Here is a 19724-nt window from a genome sequence, read left to right on the forward strand (position 1 = left end):
TGTGTAGGAAAGCTGGAGTAATGGGAAGTCAGAGGCCCACTGAACATTTTGTGGAGTGTGCACTCTCCCTCCAGCCCCTATAGATGCCGGGGATTGGGCTCAGGCCCTTACGTAATGCCATCCACTGAGATATAGCCCAGCCTGAACTTCTGCTTCCTGACGCATAGCTTTCCAGCCTTCACCATAGACAAGTGTCAGTATGTCTAGCAAAGGCTTACGAAGCCCAGAGGCAATGATCAGGATAGATGGCCACTGGACCGATATCCAGGTCTTCCTGCTCTGGGAGCTCTGAGAAACATACAGATGGGAATACCCTTATACACAGAAAGGCAGTGGGCACCTGGAAAGGTAGGTGGTGTTAATGAGGAAAGTTCTAGGCTGAAGAGGAGAGAGGGAAGACTCTGTCAGTGCGTTCTGAGTAGGAATGGCCCTGACCCTTTAATGACTCTTTCCTCCAGAGCACAGACAACCTGATGGACACACTTCCCTCTTCCCTAGCCGTCCCCATGGACCAGACCCAGTGAGCCCCACTCTGCGGAGACAACAGATGGTTGTGGATTCCTGAATGACTGCAGCTGCCCACTTCTCCAGGTAACAGTGCAGCTAGGCGAGCCCGGACCTTTCAAATCACACAGGGCTTGGCTGCGGTCTCTTCCGTGAACGTGTTTATTTCAGAGGGGATTCAGCATGTGACAGCAACATTCCGCTTGTGCACGCAGAGGGACCCTAATGCGCAGACATACATACTGGATACATCTCCCAGCAGCATCCTCACCTGCACTGGCCCTGGTTCTCTGGGCTTACTTGTACCGTTTGTGAAGAATGAAGTCCTACGCTCTGGTTAACACATCCCCTTTCTCACCCATTCCTCCCCTGTGGTTTAGAATTCTTGCCTCCAGCACACAGAAGCCAAGGTATTTGAATAACAGCTTTTGAATAAAAGCAAATAGTCCCTTAGAGAAAAAAAAAATCTCAGCTGACATTTCTATTTCCCAAACTACTCCCTAGAGATTTGTTTATCACCAACATGTTGTTGGACTCTACTGGGGTCTAAAGAGGCACCTGCTGGCTGTCATACATGCGTTGATTTCCTTCTCTCTGATTACCCTGGGGGATGGGTGCTAGGTCAGACATGGGACATGTCCCGTACACTGCAGCTGCCCTGTACCAGCCAGGGCTTCTCATACTGCCCCCCCTCAAGATGAATCAATACCTTGGCTCGCCATGTTGTCTTTAGAAGGGAGTCTGGGTGAGGACTAGGTTCCTGTGAGATTTTGTCCCTGACAGCTGATGATCATCACAGGAGGACACCTAGTATCAACCCCCTTGCCAATGCATGCTCAGTGGAAAGCTCAGGTCTCCATTTGAGAGATTGTTAACCTTAACTACCACAGCCTCCCTGCCCTTTCCCCAGGGTTCCCTGATAACAACCATTCTGTAAACTTACACCTTGCCTGGAGATTGATAGCCCAGAGACTCCCCAGAGTGGCTATTTTCAAAAGTATTCAAAGGAAAAGGCTGCTTTAGAGTTACTTGTGACTTAGGCAAGGTGGGTTCTGAATATATCTAACACTAAATAAAAGGTGAAAATTATCCCTGGACAGATGAGCTGTGTGAATCCCTGGCAGTGTCTGTCTTTGCTGCCATCCTGAAGTCTGTCCCCCCCTGTGGAGACTGAGCCCTGTTACTAAGGCAGCGTTCTCTCCAGGCCTGACCTTCCCACCCCAGTACCAGCTGAAATGCGGCACACCAATAACTGCAGGTTTAAATGAACAAAAAGAAGAGCAAGTTTGCTCCCACTGGGAATCACCTGAATTGGAGCTCACGAGCTATGTATTTCAAATGAGAAAGCTACGTCAGGTCGAGCCATTTCAGGGGAGGGGGGCGGGTGAGTTTTGAGCAGTGTAATGGTGTTCTTTTTCATAAGCTTGAAGTCATATACCTGGGAGGGCAATTTGATAGAGCGCTTTAGGATACTGTTAGAGAACCAAGCGCAGAGGTTACGTAGCCTCTAGGGGAAAGCCATTCTTCCCCACGGAATCTCTTTTTCCATGGCTCCTTAGCTCTCTGGGAATCAGAGAAGGTGCTTTCTAATTATCCTGGGGCTGGAAAAGGGGAATGTCCTCCACAGCACAGCACGGGAATCGACCAGCGCCACTGTGCGGGGTCTGTCTGTGCCTGCAGCTTGGGAGCTGATCCCTAAGGGTGTTTGTACAGGAAGAAGGCCCCATAGAGTTTGCTTGAGACATCTCCATCTGTGATATCCAGACTCCTTTACTGCAGCGTTCAGAGAACCAAGTCCAAGAATGCAGGAGTGGTATCTAACCACTGCTCCACCCAACAGGGTTGGGGGGGGAGTGTCTGTCTTACAAGTTGATGTGCAATCTTTGCTTTGTGTCACCCTCAGGGGAAGCTCCTGGCTCCACAGGGGTCACAGAGCCGGGGCCAGCTGGAAGGCAGGCCATGGGATAAGAGGTGTGAATGAAGGTTCCCAGTTCCTACAGATAACAAATAAGCAGGGACATGTTCCCCAGGCAGACAGGGGCTCTTCTCCATCAATGTTGACTGCTTCAGGCAGGCTCTCAAAGCAGCTAAGAGAAATGGCACAAGCCGGTTGCTTGATTATGTCGGAGCTCAGTGGGAGCCACGTCTGAAGCAGAGAGACCCAAGAACAGGGTCTTGTGGTTATGTTGCCAGAACCCAGGAAGTGTCAGATTCATTTGTTGGGGAGAGTGAGGGGAGAATCAGTAAGAACTTGCCTTCTCCAGTGTGGGGGAATGTCTACTGGCACATGGAGCAAGGGATTTTTCCAGAGAGGAAGGACATGGTAGTCAAGGCAGGAAGTCAACTTCCCAAGCTCAAGGAGCAGAGATCTTTGGGGATTATTGCTGGCTTCTCTAGCCCTGCCACAGTTCTTTGTGGCCACGAGGGATGGAATGAGCTCTGTAGGAGCAGTGACCCATTACAATATGGGCCAGCATCAGACTAGGCATTTAATAATAAACCCATATTTTAAATTTATTGGTCAGGAACTTTCAGGAAATTATTTGAAGAGTTTTTAAAACTTTAGTGACATCAACTGTTCACTAAGATGGAATTGTCCTTGGGATATGAAGGGCAGTCCCCTCACACTTAGGTCACCATTATAGAAACCTGATTGGGTCTATTATCTTACTAACTCCAGTACATATCAGCTCTGATATGTGGGCATCTTCAGGAGTGTATCCACCTCTTTGATAGCCTCCACAACGTCTCATTGACACACCAGTGACCCTGACTCACACAGACCACTGGTCTCTCTTGGCCAAGTGGGGGATGTTTCAGAAATACAAATAAGGCAATTGAACATGTGGCATCATTCCCTGCCACTTCTTATCTTTACCAACTCGCCTCACTAAGGATCTCAACCTGTAGGCAGTAGCTAGTTCTGACCAAGGCAGGATTCATGGCTTACCAAGGAGTAGAACTGATCCTGCCTGCCTAAGCCCAGATCCAGAAAGCCAGGCTGAGTGTCTGTCTCTTGTGGCAGCGACTGCATCTTCTGTTACTCTAGACATCTTGTCTCAGCAGCAGGTGCCATCCTTAGACTCCTGACTGCAGCTTACTTATTGGGTGTTGTGGACCCGCTTGGTGATTTTCTTTCCTGAGTAGGGATGGCAGTTCATTTTCCATTCTTCAACAGATCTGTTTCACCATATAGAAGATGTATAATGCCTCCCCCACCTTATCACTGTGGGACTCCCTTTCCCATCACACACAAAGACACACACACACCACAGCATACACACACTACATCATACACACCACACATATGTACACAAATACCACATTCATCATATAACACACACACATAAGTACACATACCATCCCCACCCAATAACATACCCACGTACCAGCCCTCATACTATATAGACACACACGAACATACATATACACACCACTCCACACACTCACACACATACCACACTCAGAAACATACACAACACACACACACACACACACACACACACACACACACACACGCGCACCTCTGCCTAGACCAGTGATTCTTAACCTGTGTGTCTGTGGGTTGAGACCCTTTTGGGAGTTGGACAACCCTTTCACAGAGATTGTATATCAGATATCCTGCAAGTTGGATCTCTACATTACAATTCATAACAGTAGAAAAAATAAAATTATGAAGTAGCAACAAAAATAATGTTATGATTGAGGTTATCACAATACAAGGAACTGGATTAAAGGGTCACAGCATTAGGAAGGTTGAGTGCCACTGGCCTGGACCATCTCCCAGACTCAGTGTAGATGCCAAGCACAAAGATCCTCTCTTCCATTTGTGGCCAGTCCACGATGTAACCATCCATTGCAGAGCCTCTCCTTACCAGCCCAGGGACCCGGGCATTCAGTCTGAGGGGAACAAGGCCTGAGGTTGGGAAGCCATTCTCTAGGCTGCCTTAGCTTCTTGCCTCCCTATAGATGCCAGAGAAAGTTCTCTGGGGCCTGGTAAGAAGGTGCTTCTATTTTCAAAGGCTGGTTGAGAGCCATAAACACTGGGGTAGAGGTGTCAGGGAACATGTAAGCATATTCCCAAACCCAGGCCAGCTGATTGTTTTCAACCTAACGCTTCACTGACCTGGCCCTCAGTCCTAGACTGGAAGAGAAGGGTCTCTGAGGCTGTGGACCCCAAGGTTCTTCTCCACTCTTTGATTCTTCTCCCCCTAATCACCCACTGACTCTCATCCTGTCCTCAGGGCCTGCCCTTTAGGTCCCACCACTATGTTGGAGCTGTTCCATAGGAGGGAGGTCCAGAGGCATCTCTCAGTGGCAGCCCAAGGCTCTGGTCCACGCTCGGCTTGAAGAGCACTTGGGCACTTGTCACTTGTGTTTCATAGCCCACTTTTCTCCAAGGAGCCCCCGTGCGACAGCTGCGGCAGATGTTTTCTTGCTTGTTAATTTGTCTCTTGCTTTTTTGAGACAGGGTTGTGTAGACTGGCCTGGCTTCAGATTCGAGATTCTGCCTCAGCCTGCCAAACGCTAGGATTACAGGCTCCAGATCCTCACCACCCCAGGCTCCAGATACTGATTTTAAAATTATCCTCGTGTCTCTCTCCTGTCTACCATCCCCGTGTTAGTACCAATGAGCTCATCTGGCTCTTTGAAATTCACTCGTTCCCTGGGACCACTTCAGAGGTTCTTTGAAGTTCTTGGGCCAAATAGTCCTACAAAAGGTACAACTGCTGGGGGGCGCTCCTTTGAAGCACAGGGCACAGTATGACTAGGGGTATCAGGCAGTAGCGAGGACGACACTGTGTATGCTCCTAGGTCCTCTGTGTCCTAAGGCCACTCTAATTAAATCAATTACCCTGTAAGCCGTAGTGTAGTGTCCACTCGACACAGAAGAGGAAAGCACAGGTAGTATCAGAGGTGAACAGCGGGCCTTGCTAAGAAACTATTAATCGGTGGGTTTTTGGCCTCAGACTAAAAGGCATCGCCCCTGGAAGGCCTCTGTGAACTCATCCCTAGCTGGAGGCCTGAGTATCCATGGAGAAAATTACCTCCCTTGATCCGCAGGCCTCAGGGATTGTGCTGAGGAGACCTGGATTGGGGAGGAAAGTGAACAGGCTCCAGTAATCAGAGGGAGGATAGATGGCACCCTAGAACTCTCGTTGGGAGCCCCACTCTCGTGGCAACTAATGCTCTCACAGAGGCCTAGAAAGCACTTGTCAGGAGGCCTAGGCAAGGCTACTTTCTCCGAGGCCCGGAGGAGGAGATGTGAGGCCACGACACGCTGTTTCTCTCTGTAGAGCTCCCATACTCCTGGGGCCCCACAAAGCTTGCTCAACTAATTGGCCTCTCTGGCCTCCCAGGCTCCTCTGTGTCTGGCAAGAAGAGGATCTGGGTAGCGCACAGACTTCACATTGAGCCCCTGGTGGCCGGGGACACACTCAGTCCATTGGGCTCATCCTCTTCATCCTTCTCAGCCTCGGCTTCGTTCCCAGCCTCAGCACAGCCCCCAAGCAAGGGAGGACTGGGAAGGTACTGGAGGAGCCGACCGCTCCGCTTCATCTCTGCCAGCTCCTTGGCGCAGCAGCTGGGTGTGTTGGTCTCGTAGGTGTTGTGGAAAGTGTTGTAGTCCACCTCATAGAAGCCCTTTTCCAAGGTGAGAACTGGTGTGAATCGGTGACCCCAGAGCACCTCTGTATCCATGTAAGAGCTCCGTGCTTGGCAAGTCATGCCTGAGGAAACAGAAGCCATGTACATTAGGAAGCATCTATCTATCTATCCATCCATCCATCCATCCATCCATCCATCCACCTATCCACCTATACATACATCTATATATCCAGTCATCTATTCACCTATTCCACCATCCACCTATTCATGTAACTATGTATTCATTATCTTCTATTCATTCACTCAATCAAACCAATATTGGGCCATTAAATCATCTATCCATCTATCCTTCTATGGTGTTCTGAATGAGATAGCCACCATAGGCTCATATATTTGAATATTTGGCTTCTAGCTAGCGGACTGTTTAGGAAGGATTAGGAGGTGTGGCCTTGTTGGAGATTTTACCAGTGGGGAAGGATGGAGATTGAGGTTTCAAAAGCCCATGTCAGGCTGGCCCACTGCTGCCATGTTTCCTGTCATGATACAATGGACTAACCATGTAGAAACTGAAAGTAAGCCCCCAATTAAATGCTTTCTTTTATAAGTTGCCATGGTGTCCCTTCACAGCAATAGAAAAGTAGCTAAGACACCCCCACCCCTCCAACTATCCATGTATCCAGTCATCAATAATTTTTCAAGCATCTCTCGAACTTCTTCTTTGGGTCAGGAACCTGGAAGGTGAAGCTGAGTATGAGACGGTTCTTGTTGTGGAGGAGCTCAAACTACTATGAGGGGAGAAAATGACCAATGAACAAGTGAGATTCTAGAATGCACTTCTGGACACTAAAGAGGGTGGGGGAGAGGAAATACGTGCAGACAAGGACATCATTTTTGAAAGTGGCATTTAGGAATAGCTGGCTGAGACTATAAAGGAGGCAGGACCGGGGTTTGAACAAGATAAGTTCAGAGTGAGGGACCAGAGAGAAGCTGGCAGGCATTCATTCCCAATACAGAGGAATAGTTTTGGGTGGGCATATACCAGAAACCTGCACACTCATGAGCATACACATGTACATGTATCCACAAACAAATGTCCACATGCACAGGAAGGGAAGCAAACTACCACCCAGCCTGGCTCTGGATTGGAGGATGCTCTGATGCCCCCAGTCCCTCTCAGCCCACCCCTGCCACGGCTGCGTTATTTTTAGGTGTTGCTTCCTCTGCAGAGACGGAGGGAGGGATGTTTTGTTTATGGATGAGGAAGCCTCTGGGCTTAGGGTCACAGAAAAAACAAATTTTTATTTCACATTCTGTCCAAGGAAGGACTAGCTGGTGCTCTTTAGATACTGAGGGAAACCTTCTCCAGGTCCCACCGAGCTCCTCTCCAGTTCCTGCCTAGGTCTTCTCCGGGAGAGGGCCCATACAAACCAGAGCAAGGCCAAGAGGTGCTTCCCATTCATCAGAGCCCGGTCCCCTAAAGCATCCCCTCTCTTTGCTCTCGGGGTGATACCTGCCCAACTCAGGACTCTCCATTCAGGCCTCCCCCTGTATACCCATGAGCCCAACAGAGGTAGAAAGACCCAAGCTGGACACCCCTCTCTGTGCCTGCAGGCTTCCGGGACCCTGAAAAGACCCTAGCACAGGACTCACACAAGAGTGCCTGCAGCGGTCCCTCAGGACTCTTCCCATTGTTCTTTCTGTTTGTCTTTTAGGGAAATGGCGCGGGCTCTCCTGTAGCCAGAGACCCTCACTGCTTTGTAACTGTTACCTTTCAATAACTCTGAGTCTCATCGGTGACACTCCATTTGTTTCTTCAGCACATGACCCTCTTCATTTGCGGACAAGGCAAGCATGTTGCCCAGACTCATGGAGGAAGGGTAGGGAAGAGCTATGCTGCTCAAACTCTGCCTGAATTCATGCCAGGGCTGGGTTCCACGAGCCTGACAATGGAACAACTCGGCTCATTTGTGAGTAGGTGGTCTCAGTCGCCCTCATAGTTCCACAGACAGAGAACATAGATGGGCTAGCACAGGTGGTGGTAGGGCAGGGCGGTATAAGGCAGGGTTTTCGGGGAAGTGTGGGAGGAGCTGGCAAACTGGGTCAGCATCTACTCCCTCTGCTGGGTGGTCTGTGGGTACTGTCCTAGGGCAGAGCTGGTGGTGGGGAGTACATCACCAGGGGTCCATGAGACTGTCTGTGGCTCATCTCTTCTTCAGGAGCTCGGAGAGGAGCTCCTTCCCTAGAAAGTGATCCTGTGTTCTATGCTGACCCTGTTACCAAGGACACACTGACCCTAGGGTCCCCATGTACAAGAATCAGCTTCCTGCTGCCTGACTGTCCTCAGCCCCAGGGGCTCCTCCAGCTGCTACCATATGCTTCCTGGCTAGGCTCCGGCCCTCCAGCAGATGGCCAGGCAGCCTTTGGCATAGTCCCTAGGGCCTGCCATCACACTGCCTGACTCTGACTTGGAACTAGGAAGGCTTATAGAGGTCCCGCCTGAGTCCCGCATCCCCACCCTCCCAGTAACCAGATTCCCAAGGGCTGACAAGTTACACTTGACCGCCTTTAACAAGCCTCTAACATCTTAGGGTCCAGTGTGGTGCTTAAGGTCTGCCACGCCCTTTTGAGGTCCAGCATTTGTATTTGTGAAAGGGGATGAATATCATATAAATGCTATTTGCGAGGTTTTGAAACAGAAGCATTATTCTGAGCATGGATGACTTTTGAACAGGTCAGCACTCAGCGTTAGCATGCTGCTCAGTCCGTGTGGCCAAATAAGGGGAAGGGAGGAAAAGGAGGACGGATACAGCATCTGTCGGATGTGTTTTCCTTCCCAAGAAGCAGGAGGCTGACCATGAGGGTAGTGTCTGTGGCTCTCAACAGATCTGGGACATAGGTCCTCTTAAATATAAGGGTTGTGAGGGAATATGTGTGAACTTAAAAAAGGCTGCATACTGGGTACCATCTGAACTGGTTAATTTTTGTCATCTTAACACAAAACAAAATCCCCTGGGAAATCTCAGTTGCCTCCATCAGATTGGCCTGTGAGAATGTCAGGGGAGAGGGGGGAGGGGGGACCGTTTTGGTTAACGATTGTAACAGGCCCGATGTAGGGGACACTCCCCTGAGACAGGTGGGCCTGTGCTGTAGAAGAAAGCAAGTTGAGAAAGCAAGAGGGAGCAAGCCAGTAAGCAGTATGCCGTCATGGTTTCTGTGGAGTCCCTGCCCTGAATTCCCTCCACGATGAATAGAGAATAAACCTTCTCCTCTTCCAAAGTGCTTTAGGTCAAAATATTTTATCACAGCAACAGAAAGCAAAACCATCCCCTCCAAAGGATGAGGCCCACAGCTTGTACAGCAGTGGTTCTCAACCTGTGGGTCACAACCCCCATGGGGTTTGCCTCTCATATGTCCTGAAGACCAGATATTTACACCATGATATATGACGGTAGCAAAATTGTACATTACAAAGTAGCAACAAAATAATTTTATGATTGATGGGGAATTGCCATAACATGGGAAAACGGCATTTAAGGATCGTAGCATTAGGACGGTTGAGAACCACTGATGTACAAAGCTAAGGAAACATTGCCACCTCTCTTACTCAGGCCAGGTTTCCATGTCACTTCATGCATGTCTTAGGACAGGAAGCATTTTTTGCCCTAGTGGACATGACGGCTGCTTCTGGAGCCCTCCTGGCTTGGCGGTGCTTGCTCACAGCTGAGCCTCTGTTTCTAAACCATGAATTTTTCCCTTACAGAGGTGTAAGAGGCCCAATGCTGTAATATATGTGCAAAATCTGGAACCATGCCTAGAAGGTGGTGAGTTCAGCCCATGGTAGTTATTGCTGGTACTCTGTCTTGGGTAACTGCCCTTTGGGTCACATTAGGGATAGAACTACCCTCACTGTCATCTTGGGATTCTTGCATACAAACTTGCCCCCGAGAGAGCCTCGGCAGGCTCCTCCATGGAGCAGGAAGCAGATCACACAGCTGAGGAGGGCCAAATGTCTTACCTGTTGCTTCTACCATCCCTTCTAGTATGACCACAACTTCGAACTCTTCCTGTTCCAGTTGAGCACGAGACATCTCCCAAAAAGGGCTCTTCTCATTGATCTCATGGGAGATGATGAGCGGAGAGACCAGGAAGAGGCGGTCGTCACCAGTGTCAAAGCCCACATTAATGTCAGTCTGGTTCAAGGGGATGAATTCGCCTTCTTTTGTCTGCCGGGATTTGATTAGCTTGGCGCGGATGGAGGCCTCCACTATGTGGGAGTTTCGGAGGTCCCCTACCCGGAACATGAGGCACAGCTTCTCATCCCGCATGGAGATGACCGCATTGTTGGAAAACATCAGGGTCTCTGCTCTCTTCTTTGGCTGGCTGATCTTTACAAACATGCACCCCACCATGAAGGCATTAACAATCGAGCCCAGAATGGCCTGCACCAGAAGGAGTATGATCCCTTCTGGACACTTCTCTGTAATGACTCTGAAGCCATACCCAATGGTTGTTTCTGTCTCAATGGAGAACAGGAAAGCAGACACAAAGCCGCTAAGGTTTTCAACACAAGGGATCCACTCTTGGTCACCCACGTGATCCAGATCACCTCGGACGTAAGCAATGAGCCACCAAATGAAGCCAAAGAACAGCCAGGTGATGGTGTAGACCATGGTGAAGACCAGAAGGTTGAAGCGCCATTTGAGGTCCACCAGGGTAGTGAAGAGGTCACTTAGGTAGCGGTAGGTTTCCTGAACGTTGCCGTGATGCACATTACACTTGCCAGTCTTCTCCATGTAGCGCTGACGTGGCTTCTTGCCTTCTGTCAGCAGGCGAGTGCGGTCCGTGGCAATGGGGATGTAATCCCGAGCCTGTTTGGGAATCTTCTTGTGGTCCTGGGAAGTGACTCCTGTCTCCATGTCTTGATTCATAGCATTCCTAGAATCACCGGCCATAGCTGAGACACAGTGGATTAAAATGACACTATCATTAGTGAAGTGCCCTGTTCTGATTAGTACAGATTTGGAACGGAGGCTACTTCCTTCTGGGAACTCTCATGGGATCATCATTTAGAATGACATTTATGATTTATAATCTAGCCTGCCAGAGTTAAAGACTGCAATCCACATTATCACTTGTTTTATATGTATGTATGTTTTGCCTGTATGTGCATGTATATCATGTGCACACCTATGTCAATGGAGTCAGAAAAGGCATCGGATCTCCTGGGCATGGAGTTACAGTTGTCTGCTGCCATATGGGTGCTAGGAAATGAACCCAGGCTCTCTGCAAGAGCAGCCAGTGCTCTTAACCTTTGAGGTACTCTCTCCTTCCCCTCATATGGATTTCTAATATTTTGTGACGATATAAGGTCCTCAAGGCAGGATTTTGTGCCTTTTTGTTCCTTGCTAAATTCCAGAAGCCCAGGGTAGATCACAGGACACAGAACTGTGGTGAAGAATGGAAGGATGCATAAGAAATCAGGGGAAGATCTAAGGAGTATATGAAGGCCGGTGTTGGATTCCTACTCACCTCAAGGGCCCCATGCTTGCAGTGGCCCTTGAGGCCCTCTATCTTCCTTCTTTGTGCTGGGTATCCTTTAGCAGTTGACAGAAAGGACAAGACAGCATGTGTCTGGTTTAGTGAGTGGTCTGAGTGGGGAGCCTGGGCTGTCTGAGCATTTATTAAAACGACAGACCACTGTGTGGATGAACCCTTGAAAAATCTGATCTAGTTAGTCCTGAGCAATTGAGACAGATGGGATGTTCATACCCCAAGGCTTTCAAAAGGACTGCTTTTAGAGGGCATGCCACTTCAAAAAGACACGTGGAGACTTGGAGCATTCCATCTACTGCCTTCTTGACATTCTGCACAAGCCCACTTGAAATGCACCGAGACTCTGATAAAGGCAGGAAAGATTGTGAACCCCTCTGGTTACTGAGAACAGCTTCCTCGGGGGCAAGAGTGGAGCTAAGAAAATGCAGCTCCATTTGCTTGTTTAATCCTACCACAAGTGACGAGACAGTTGTAATCTGTCCGTTTTTCTTTAATTGTTTTTAAAGTTTTTGTCTGTTTATCCTTTATTTTAACATAGTCTCAGGTTGGTTGGGAGGCTACTATGCAGCCCAGGCTGGCTCCAAACATGAACCTTCCTGTTGAGTCTGCGGTGCTGGTATGGCTGGGGTTATGTCACCATGCTGAGCTAATCTGCCTATATATATTTTTTTAGTTGAGGAATCAATGCTTGAAGCAGCATTTGGCCAGCATAGGTTTGGAATCCTATTTTACCTTGCTCTAACCCAGAGGCTTAACCCTAAAGACATGATGGTGTTCTATGACTCAAGCTTCGGATAATGGGCTGCGAATTCCAGAATATTCTTTGAGCCCTGACCCTGGCATATGGCACCATAGGGCATCCTTCATAAACACTCTTTCCTGAGTTTCGCAAGAATACCCTTTCCTGGATGTATAATTCTCAAAGGCCATCACTTTCTTTGTTGCACTAACTGAGAAACAAATTATCTTTACCACTCTGTGATCCCTTCAGGGAACACTTTTCTCCTGCAGGCTTGATCCAGGCACACACTCTGGACACACTCTCTGGGTGTTCACCCTGGGCTTTGGCCTGTCTCTCTTGGGAATCCAGTTGTGGGCAGTCCCACTGGAACCATTCTGGTGAGTGTTCTATAAACTGATAGGTAGCCAATTAGAAATTAGCAGGCTTGGTGGACATGAGAGGTGGACCCCTTCTTTATAATCAAGATCATGAGAAGCCTAGGACAGGAACTGTAGGGCTCTAGTCATTAGTCAGACGAAAGGGACCTGAGTCAAATCTGGTCCTTCAGTGGACATCCTGAATTCTCTGACAACATCCATTTATAACTATTTAAAAGCTGGTTTCATCCACATGAAACTCAAGAAGAAGGAAGACCATAGTGTGGATACTTCTATCCATTTTAGAAGGGGGGGGGGACAAAACACCCATGGAAGGAGTTACAGAGACAAAGTGTGGAGTAGAGACTGAAGAAATGACCATCCAGAGACTGACTCACCTGGGGAGCCATCCCATTTACAATCACTAAATGCAGACACTGTTGTAGATGCCAACAGGCGCTTGCTGACAGGAGCCTGATATAACTCTCTCCTGAGAGGCTCGGCCAGTGCCTCACAAATATATAAGTAAATGCTCACAGCCATCCATTGGACTGAGCATAGGGTCCCCAATGAAGGAGCTAGAGAAAGTACCCAAGGAGCTGAAGGGGTTTGCAGCCCCATGGGAGGAGCAACAATATGAACTAGCCAGTATCCCCAGAGCTTCCAGGATTAAACCACCAACCAAAGAGCACACATAGTGGGACTCATGGCTCCAGCTGCATATGCAGCAGAGGATGGCCTAGTTAGACATCAATGGGATGAGAGACTCTTTGTCCTATGAAGGCTGTATGCTCCAGTGTGGGGGAATGCCAGGGCCAGAAAGCAGGAGTGGGTGGGTTGGTGAGCAGGGGTAGTGAGTAGGGGGTAGGGGTAGGGTGTTCTTCGAAGGGGGAACCAGGAAAGGGGATAACATTTGGAATCTAAATAAAGAAAATATCCAACAAAAAAAAATAAAAGCTGGTTTCAGGTCTACCAGTGTTTATTCTGTACATATCAATGCCAGCTCCTGTAAGAGTCAGTCACAGTTGATCCACCAATCATCTGAACAGGAAAATTCCCCTTGGTGAAGATATTAAACTCGTTAGCTTTACCTGTCAACTTGACCCATTTTAGAGTCACCTGAGGAGAGGGTCTCAATTGAGAGTTTGACTACATCGGATTGGCTTTTGGCCATGTCTGTGAGAGATTGTCTTGACTGATGATGATTGGTACAAAGTAGCATAGCCCACTGTGGGCAGCACTATCCTTAGGCAAGCAGGTCTGAGTTGTATAAGAATGCTAGATGAACACGAGCCAGGGAGCAGGCCAGAGAGTTAGCTGGCAACCAGTATTCTTTTGCTTTAAGTTCCTGCCCTGGATTCCTGCCCTGCCCTCAATGATGGAAGGTGACTTGCAAGTTATAAGCCAAATGAACCCTTTCTCCCCTGTGAGTTGCTTTTGCTCAGAGTGCTTTATCAAAGCAAAAGATATGAACCCAAGACAACTGTCTATTTCAGGTTTATTAGAAATAGTGTGGTCCGTCCACACTGTACATTGACACAATGTTCTCTTTGCTCACTGTTCGTTCTTACCCTTGAGGGTGTCCTGTGCTAGTCTGTGATAAACTCCATCTTCTAACTATATCCTCAATGCCTTGGATGAGTTCTTTTGGCACAGATCACAAGACTGTAGAGATGAGTGGGGACAAGAGCAAAATCCCGATGACACAGACCACTGAATCACCTGCCCCATTGGCCAACCAAAGTCATTTTGGCCATCTTGAGAAATCTTATGACTCTAGCACATATTTTCCTTTGCCACCTAGGCAATTCCAAGGTAACCTTTAAAATGTCATATCGAAGAGTCATGCTTTCAAAGGGCCATTTGTCTCAGACATCCATTGGCCATTTCCACACTGCACACGGCCACCTGCTCCCTGCTCTCAAATGTGGCATTTACAAAGATAAATGACAAAAAGAAGGAGAACGCGTGGACCATCTTTACAGAGTGCTATGTAGGACCTTGTCCTGCCACTGGGGTGTCTTTGTGCCAAGAATCTGACCAGAGATTCCTAAACCTGGTGAAGTAGGTTGGTGACCCCAAAGCCCTCGTGTTCCTGGGGACTCAGCTGTGGTAGCCCACATAGGGTTCCAATTGAAGTGTTGTGGTGAGATCTTCTAGCCACACGTGCTGGGCTGGGCTAAGGCAGGGCCATAAGAACGAGTCGTCTGGGCATATGGGAAAGAGCACTCTGCCTTTTGCTGATTTTCTACATTGTTTCTTTACTTTTAAAAAAAAATACTCTTCATGCCTTCTTATAGGAGAGGGCCCTGTGATGTACTAGAAGCACAATGATTTTTTTTTTTTTTTTTGGATACTTCTGCCCATGTCTGAAAAAGTTTTGCTCTAGGAGAAAGCTGCAAATTTCTCAGTTAAGAGCAAGAGCCATGCCTACGCCTAAAATATTCCTTGTGGAGCCCAGAGTGTGATGACTAAGTTTTACAGTCAGCTTGGTTGGGTTAAGAATTCTGTAGGTCATTAATGAGACACAAGTCTGGGCTCATCTGTGAGGGTGTTTTCAGAGAGACAAACCTGAAGAGGGGAGACGCTCCCTGATTGTGGACAGCAGTATCTCATGGGTTGAGGTCCCAGATTTAATCAAAAAAGGAAACAGCCCTGGAAGCTCTCCCCTTCTCCGACACTTGATCTGCCCAATGTGAGCAAGCTCTCACTGCCTGTTCTTCCAGCTGCTCATGCAGCCATGCCTTATCTGCTGTGATGGGCTACACTTCAAACCCAAGCAAACCTTTCCTCCTTAAAGTTACCTCCAATTCAGCATTTGATCACAGCTACCAAGGGTAGGACTTGCATTTGAGCTCAATATGGACAGACTTGCTCTGTGAGTCGTTGAAAGTTTTATCTGTGTCTGCCTCAGTTTCCTTCGCTATATATCCCAGCTACTGTTTTCTTCCCTCCTTGCCTGGGGCCCATTATGGGGAACACTACAGAGGATATAAATATTAGCAAAATGCAGTCCTGTGCCACAAAATAGTGCTATGACTAACTTCAGACTGCATAGACAATGTCACATAGTCATACAGCCTGCTCTTGGCCATCTTAATTTGAATAAACAAGCTCTACAAAATCACCTAATGGTGCATTTTCTTCAGACTGTGTCTCTGTGGTTAAGCTGTGTGACTGTATAAATTTATAATCTCTCCTTCCTTGAATTTAAATGCAGTGTAATGCTCAATTATCCCAAATTTAAGCTCACAGAGAGAAGAAAGATCTAAAATTCAAGCACCTGATTTCTCAGTAGTGTTTACAAGGTGGGCATTAAGCCGCTTGATCATGGAACCATTACTACACAGATTTCTTTAAAACTTGAGAGCAGGCTCAACCTGGAAAATCCTGGCTTCCAGTGTTTGTGTGCCCAGCAACTCAAACAGATATACAGGGACAATATAGGTAGACTTAAAAATCAGGTTCTGGGATCAATTCAATTACTTTTACACTCATTAATTGTGGAACTAATTTTGTCCGGCCCCTGAACTGGGAGTTAGGCATAGATCAGTGAAGCAGGTAAACACAGGCTCAGCCTACCAGTACTTTACATGTCAGCCCTGTCTCTGTGAAACCACAGTGTGTGCAGAGCTGTGTGTGGCAGCCAGGGAAGAGCGAAGGCTATGACTACCAGAGGCATGCTGGGTATCCTGGCTGCTCTCTTTAAGCCACCAACTTAAGTGAATCCTATTACACCCGGCCACCCTGTTACCGCTCTTATCTTCCGGCTGCCCCCTTTGCCTGTGGATGGGAAGAATTACTACAACATGATGAAAGGTCTCCACCAAGACAGCTTCAGGTCCAACAAAGAAGGTTTGTCCCTTTGATATGAAACATAGGTGAAGAGGCTCAAAGGAGGCCAGATCACAGGAGCTGTATCTGAGATGGGGCTCGAGTGAAACTGACCTTCATTAAATAGACCTTGGGGCAAAGGATGCCCCGAGATACCCAGCACAGTGCAAAACAAGCTGTAGACGGTGGGGTGGTCTAGGATGCTAGGAGTCCAGGAGTGTAGCAGTCTGATAAGAGCGATACACTCGGATTTGGTGGAGCTTTTCGGACAGAGCACTGGGCTGGGAGTCTTCGTTTTCCACAAACTAAGGAAAATAGGAATCACAAACATCATTCTGGACTCCTCCATTCTCTATTATGTGGTAGGTTACCATAGGTTGCCACCTGTACGCCTTACGATTTGGGACATGTGATGGAGTACATTAGAGAAGGACATACAGAGGAGGACATACTCATGAGAGAGATCTGGGTACTATTCTGGGTAAGCCTGATAAGTGCCCTAGGTGTCTAGATAAGGTTTGAGAGCATTGGAGGCCCTCAATGGGGGCCAGGAAAGCGTCAGCTTTGCTTAGTCAAAGCTTTAAAATATCAGATGAAAGGGTGGATGTTCCAGAGCTTTACTGAGGCCTATTAATAGACCATAACTTCCTTCTAGTTAAAAAGGTAATCTGTAGTCCAGATCTGCAGTAAATGTTAGAAAATTATGTATTATTATCTCCTCTTTTGAGAGTTAATGTCGAAGCTGGGCATGGTGGCACATGCCTCTAATCCTAGCACTTGGGAGACAAAGGCAGAGGCAAACAGATTTCTGAGTTCTAGGACAGCCTGGCTTATATAATGAGTTCCAGGACAGCTAGGGCTATGTAGAAAGACCCTGTCTGGAAAAGAAAGAAATGAGGAAAAACGTTAACGTTGAGTCACTGGCCAATGGGTTCCTCTAGATTTCCCCTCCAAAACATTACATGTGATTGGTTATACTCTATACTCTTATGGTAAGGCCTATTGTTGAAGGTAACACTTATGTCAAACGTGAAGAAATTGAGCTGGTGCCCAACTGAAGGCTTTGCCCCTACTGACTAACATTCATGTTTTTGGAAGGTTCTCTGCATGCTATCAGAGGAGAAAGATAACCATCAATATCACTCAGCAATATAAACTCTTCGAGACCTGCCTGCAAGACAGGTAATAGTGGCACAAATGTGATGAGAGATCCCAACCACTTCTTCAAAATTGGATTGAATGTCAACTCTATACTAGAAATCCATACTGGATACTGATAAAGAGGCCAAGAACTAGACTAGATAGACCATGGCCCTAGGGGGAAAACCTGATACTATTATTCTGCTAAAGAAATGTGGCAATAAAAGCAATAAAATGATTCCCAATAACATATTGCTGTATCCATAGATCAGTGCATTGCACAACCTCATTAGAGAAGCTTCTTGCAGTGGTTTGGAATTAACACAGAGACCCACAACTGGATAACACACAGAGAGTATATAGTATCCAGTCCTAATGAGATGTCTTTATCAATACTACCACCCACCCACTCACCTCCACCACTACTAAGGATTAGGGATTTTTGTGGAGGAGAAGGAGAAAGATCATAAGAGCCAGGGGTGTAGATGCTTCCAAGTGTTTTCCAGACACAATGGCACTAATACATACACAAACACACAGAGGGTGTGGCAGCATACTTACGACCCATGTAAGTTCAAACAAGACAAATATCCCAGCAGTGAGAAGGGAAGTGGACACAAAGACTCATTCCTAGCACAGTAACTATCCCCAGCTGATGTCTTCTGGGAAGGCGGAAATCAGAGAGATAGGAGCATGAAGTTGGGTGGGTAGGGAGGTGGGAAAAACCTGGAGGGACTTGGGGATGGGGAAAGAATATGATCAAAACTTGGCATATGAGGACATTTTTAATTAACAAGAACAACAGAAGGGTTAATCCAGCCAGGCCTGTCAGTCACTAGCCAGGAGAGGATCCCACAGGAAAGCTGCTTCTGGTGAAGGCTTTTGCTAAGTCAATTTAAAGGACAATTACCTCTAATGGGAAGGATGCACTTCTATTCCAGTGCAGCTACTTTTGACATATTTTTGCCATGGGACTGGAGAGGTGGCTCACTGGTCAAGAGCACTGGCTGCTCTTCCAGAGGTCTTGGGTTCAGTTCCCAGCACCTACATGGCAACTCACAACTATCTCTAACTCCAGTTCCAGGGGATCCAATGCATTCTTCTGACTTCAGTGGGCTTTGCCTGAACATGGTATACAGACATACATGAATGGAAAATACCCATACACATAAATAAAACACTTTTTTAAAGAAGCTTCTGGCATGCGCACTGCTAAGCCTGCCCACTTTTCTAAGTTCTAACTAAATAATATTAACAATAACATTTCCCTTTTCTTCTCTCTGCATCACTTGTTTCTTGCTTGTTTGCTTGCTTGGTTGTGTTGCTTGGATTCCAGCGGAAATCCTGAGTGTACATTCCCTGACACTTTGGCCAACCTACAGCTCCTCTCCCTTCCACCACAGAGCTGCTTGCCATCGCTGTTGCTGAACCTGTTTGCTTTCTTGAATTCTGACCTAAAAGACACGGCTATCTCGATTTCTCTTATGTATCCCTTTTCCAGCTTGTCTGACCTATAGGTTTTCTTTCTAACTCTAATAAAATGCTCCCAGAGCGTCCTTTTGAGTCTGTGTTTAAACTCCTTTATTAACAAGACTAACGATCTACAAAAGGGACCCCAACTCCCTTGTAACTACGGCACTGCAGGGTTAAAATACGAAGATGCTCCAAGCAAGTTGGTGGCAGGGATGCTCTGTTCCTTTCAAATGTGCCCCGGTTAGCAGGGAGAGTTTAAGGCACTATAAATGATGTCTATATCCAGTATAGAGAAGGCACATTTAGCCAGGCAAAATTCTAAGTTGCGCCATGATCCCTATTCCTATAGACACTCCCAGAAGCTCCAGGACTTGGGGACTGTGGTCCCATGGTTGGTACAGTTTGAAGGTGATGTTAACCAGGTCTAATTTTAGCCATCCTCAGAGGGACTTGACTTTTCTGAGGCAGGAGTCAATAGGTTTCTTCTTCTTCTTCTTCTTCTTCTTCTTCTTCTT

General features: G+C 47.4%; 1 protein-coding gene across 1 annotated transcript in view; it reads right to left on the minus strand.

Annotated features, from left to right (window-relative positions):
- Window positions 1-670: 670 nt before the first annotated feature.
- Kcnj5 (potassium voltage-gated channel subfamily J member 5) overlaps window positions 671-19724 on the minus strand; it is a 32610-nt gene continuing 13556 nt past the window's right edge. Inside the window, exons 2-3 of the mRNA XM_029543663.1 lie at window positions 10127-11065; window positions 671-6233 (exon numbers count right to left, since the gene is read on the minus strand). Coding sequence (XP_029399523.1) covers window positions 5911-6233; window positions 10127-11063 — 1260 coding nt within the window. The 5' untranslated portion in view covers window positions 11064-11065 and the 3' untranslated portion in view covers window positions 671-5910. The remainder of the gene's footprint in view (window positions 6234-10126; window positions 11066-19724) is intronic.

Source organism: Mus pahari, chromosome 10 (genome assembly GCF_900095145.1).
Source record: "Mus pahari chromosome 10, PAHARI_EIJ_v1.1, whole genome shotgun sequence".
Classification (NCBI taxonomy): Eukaryota; Metazoa; Chordata; class Mammalia; order Rodentia; family Muridae; genus Mus; species Mus pahari.